This window comes from Juglans microcarpa x Juglans regia, chromosome 5S (genome assembly GCF_004785595.1).
Source record: "Juglans microcarpa x Juglans regia isolate MS1-56 chromosome 5S, Jm3101_v1.0, whole genome shotgun sequence".
In the NCBI taxonomy this organism is placed as follows: domain Eukaryota; kingdom Viridiplantae; phylum Streptophyta; class Magnoliopsida; order Fagales; family Juglandaceae; genus Juglans; species Juglans microcarpa x Juglans regia.
This window is the reverse complement of record NC_054603.1, coordinates 3,723,049-3,727,346: the sequence shown is the minus strand read 5'-3', so window position 1 is coordinate 3,727,346 and position 4,298 is coordinate 3,723,049. Positions and strand designations below refer to the sequence as shown.

The 4,298-nt window shown below is 38.8% G+C and overlaps 1 protein-coding gene across 1 annotated transcript; it reads right to left on the bottom strand.

Annotated features, from left to right (window-relative positions):
- Window positions 1-502: 502 nt before the first annotated feature.
- On the bottom strand, window positions 503-3,799 carry LOC121267713 (G2/mitotic-specific cyclin S13-7-like). Its single transcript, XM_041171727.1, is given in 11 exon segments — window positions 503-864; window positions 963-1,141; window positions 1,238-1,396; window positions 1,482-1,730; window positions 2,097-2,222; window positions 2,291-2,554; window positions 2,664-2,724; window positions 2,807-2,861; window positions 2,864-2,896; window positions 2,899-2,937; window positions 3,621-3,799. Coding segments are annotated over 11 exon segments (1,347 nt in total). The 5' UTR covers window positions 3,658-3,799; the 3' UTR covers window positions 503-719.
- Between the last annotated feature and the right edge of the window lie 499 nt (window positions 3,800-4,298).

Sequence of the window (4,298 nt, the reverse complement as noted above, 5' to 3'; positions counted from 1 at the left end):
TTAGAATACTGCATAAACATCAGATATAAGGCATCCATCCACAGCTTGGCAATATCATACAAAAGTGAATCACCTGAAAGGTAATATGACAATGGCATCTAACTCGGAAAGGGCGGCAACTAAAAGCATTCGAGCAAATAATAAAACTAAACATATATAATGCAGCATAGGACCGTGAAGAACCGTGAAAGTCAACCATAAGTCTTATAAAATGTGATATTGTCTTCTTTCTCGTTCAATACAATAAAAACAATCACTGAATTTATCTGGACTTTTATATATTGTATATGGAAAAAGGTGAGGTTGATCAAAAATCAGTATTCTTAGAAAATACTACCCAGTTTTATATGGTTGGGTAGCACGCGATGCTCGAGCGTCAGAAATTTTCTGGTTCGGTGTGAGATTTGTTGGGGAAAACGAATGCAAAAGTTCCTTCTTTTATTATTAGGTTCCAAGGAGTTTATGAGAAAGTGCAATTTACCAATTGATGAATTCTGAAATGTTTGAACGAAAGAATTTTCTGATTTTTTACCCTAAATACAGATTGCTCCCGTTTTTTAAAAGCAGGAAACAAGAAGGATCAATGACAAAAAGAAAAAAGCAAACAAATTTGCCTTTTACACTGATCATAGATATGTATTTTAAACTGTCGTGTCCCACAACCACTCTCTTCTCTTCTAGAAAGTCAATTAAACTGTCGCCTTGAAAGCACGCTTGGATCATAGTCCGCCAGGCAAGAGAGCCTTGGCCGGCGAAAGCAACGCCACAGATCTCCGTTCAGAATTTGAGTACTTCCTGTATACAGCCTGAAGCCTGCTTTTCGCTGCCGTCGAGTGGAAGCTCACCAGTAGTTTAGCACAGTCACTGTTCGTTGCAAGACCATGTTAATTTCAAATAAAATTAAATCCATTTTTACACGCAAGAGAACAACAGTGAAAAGGGGGGGAAAAAATGCAATTTACATCAGTTGTGGTTCCGAGAAGCCGGTATGAAGCTTAAGGGTCTCGTTCCAAGCTGGGTTCATCTTTAGGGTGCAACGAGCGGCATAGACTGCCGAGGCAGCAATCATTGATGGGCAATGCATTATGGTCGCATAATGCATCATACCCAACTCAGCAAGAAAATAGACCGTGTTTTCCAACTACACGATTTCAGACAATATACAGCTTATCAATATAAACAATACCAGAAAAGGGTTTCCAGCTTCTACACTAAATCAGAAAGAATATATACTGACATCTTGATCAGGAAGAGATGCCTTGATGAAACGAACGAGGAATACATATGGTGTAGGCACAGTCAAGGTCCATTCCAGCTTGCCAAGTATAATTTTCTCCATTACAAGAATCTGTTCATTGGTGTAAGCGCTGTCTGAAAGGTGTACAAAGTCATTGACCTGCATACAACACAGATTCTTCTGTCAAAGCTTCTTATAAACCCCTATTTGATAGGTAGAGGAACTAGTTACGATATATAAGTACCTCAGGTGGCCATATTTCTTCATACTTGGAGGCCATGAGCATCGCACCGATGCCCACCAACTGCAATTCCTTCCTGGGCACTGTCTTAATTGCCAGGAACCGGTCGATTATGTTGATTGTCAGATAAAGAGTTTCGAGAGACAGTTCAAACTTCCTATGGACATCTATCAGCCAATCCACCAGAATCCCTCTCATACTTTCATTGATCTCAGGCTGCGAGTCTATGTAGTCACGAGGGTGACTCTCATTCTGCACCACATACAAGAACAACATGTTAATGTAAAATTTGTGTTGGCATATGTGACAAACCTGATTTTACGTGAGTTATAATTTTCTAGAGTTTAAGTCACATGATGGATCGCTGGAAGAAAGCTGAAGAAAAGTTTAGTCTGGGCTCGAGCGAAAGCTCCACAGAAAGGTTGCTTAAAGTTTAAAAAAGTAACACTTATTATATAAAGAGTTGTAAAATGGGCTGCATCAAAAAAACACCTATTCACCCCTCTAAATGTATTTGGGATATTATATAAACCACTGATTTTTCATAACTAGTACTAAATGGTCAGAGTTGAACTTAAACTGAAGAATGAACTCAAACTGAAGAGGAGAAAAATGTACCTCAACTAATTTATAGAACTTGTATATGTCCTCAACGTATTCCAAAGCAGCCCGTTCATTACCGGCGTCGGCTGCATCAATATCGACAATCTGCTCCTTAGGTTTTTTGGTCAAACCACAAGCAGCCTGCCAAATAGGGATAAGATTTTAGTCTTTAGAGCAAAAGTAGCCCAAGGAGAGAATAAAAATGTCACCTTGCTACGAGCAGTAAGGACCGAAGTAAAAGCATGTGCTTTCTTTCTAGACATTCCTTCTCCATCATTTTTCTTGTTCACAGGGTTTTCTAGCTTGGACTTAGCGTCATCGTCCTGTGTATCTGGGCTTATGACGATTACTTCCTCGACTTTCGGCTTAACGATGGCTTTCTTCTGCGGTGGCTTTGGTGCCCCGGCTTTCTTACCTGCTGCAACTCCATCAAGAAGAAGTGGGGCCCCATCCACATTAACACAAACTTGTTTCTGCAAAACCCCAAGACAACCAGCATACAAAATCAGACATAATTTCAATCACCAAACGCATGATTTTCAATTAAGAAGAGATGAAAGAAAAAAGAAAGATAAACGAAACCTTGTTATTCTCGGCAGCTGCAGCAGCTTGCGCATTTGCTAGCAGTTGAGCACAGAAACTCCTAGAAAATCCATCATAAACATTCAGCAAATGTGAAATCAGAAACGAAAACAATACATTAAGAGAGGAAAAGTAAGAGAGACCTTGTGATGGGACGATTAGGCTTGCCTTCGATTCCTTTGATATTTACCACATTCCAATATCACCGAGTGCTCTGCGGTTTCTTGCTCCGGGGCATCATTCTTCTGCTGCTTGCCTCCAACTACAGCCCCACCTAAAAAAAACTCCAAGGAATTTCAGTAAGAAAGAGTATAACGTTTCTTCTGAAAAAATGGATCGGCGCGGCACATATCAGACAACGCAAGATATAGGAACAGAAAAATGAAATCCGCTACAGTTCGGTTCCTGAGAATATATATTAAAAACAAAAAAGTAAATTTTTTCCTTGTGTGAAAATCCAAAATAACGTCAAACGGATCATAAATAAGATTTATAATGCTCTCCTGACAGTTATCTCGACAGACAAACAGAACAGAGAGAATGGAGAACATCAACCAAAGAGGCCAAAGAAGCCGAACCCCTCGTACTCGAGATCTACACTTAGAGTAAAACTCAGTAAAACCAGAGAAGTCCGAGTAGAAGAGAAAAAAAAATAACAAAGAGAAGATATGTTATTAAAGATTAGAAAAACCCAAACAAAAGCGTTCGAAGTAAAGGTGGTCGAAATACGAGTAAAAGAAAAAGATTATAACAAAAATAAAGGGTCGGAGTAAAAGAAAAAGATAATAACAAGAGAAGATATGTTACCAAAGATTAGCGAAGCCCAAACAAAAGCGTTCGAATAAATGGGTGGATATCAACAAATAACCATACGGAAACTCATATTCAAAGAAAAATAAAACAACAAAGAACATACTAATCCTCAAAAGAATCCCTCGAGGAAGAGTAAAGAAATACCTTTGGGTTGTGGTGGAACAATAGGTCTTGACGCCATTTCTAATCGCTTGAATATATCCGAGAACTAAAGCTACAGCCTACCGGCGACTAATTCCTTCTTGCTCTCTTTATCGTCCCTCCCTCTCTCTCCCTCTCTCTCTCTCTCGCAAGTGCCAAGTACAGAGTAAGAGAGGACGAAGAGTGTATGAAGCGGGGTGGGCTTTTGAAGTGGAGCGGCCAACGGTCGAATTTTCTTACCTTTGTAACCGTTGGATCTGAGAAAAAGCCAACGGCAGAAGATTGGTCTGGGGAATATCTAGCCGTTGGGGGTTAAAATAAGCTGAATGTAAAGGCGTGCGCGGACGGGAGGTCGTAACTCGGAGTGTGATCGAAATTATGTGCAATAGGTGTAAATCGATGACACGTGTTCTTCCGTGGAGTACTGTTCTCCTTCACTTCACGCGGCCAGATGAATAAAATTAAAAGTTTTGCTACTTAATCATCTTTAAATTTAGTCAATATCACAATTCTTTACATTTATCTATTCTATTTTGATTCAATCCTCACATTGAATTATCTATTCAATCTCTATATAATAATAATATATTATTAATTTAATTATTTTTTAATTTAATTTATTTTTATCACATTTTATACTTCTTTTTTTTTATAAGCTCACATTTTGTACTTCTACCTATT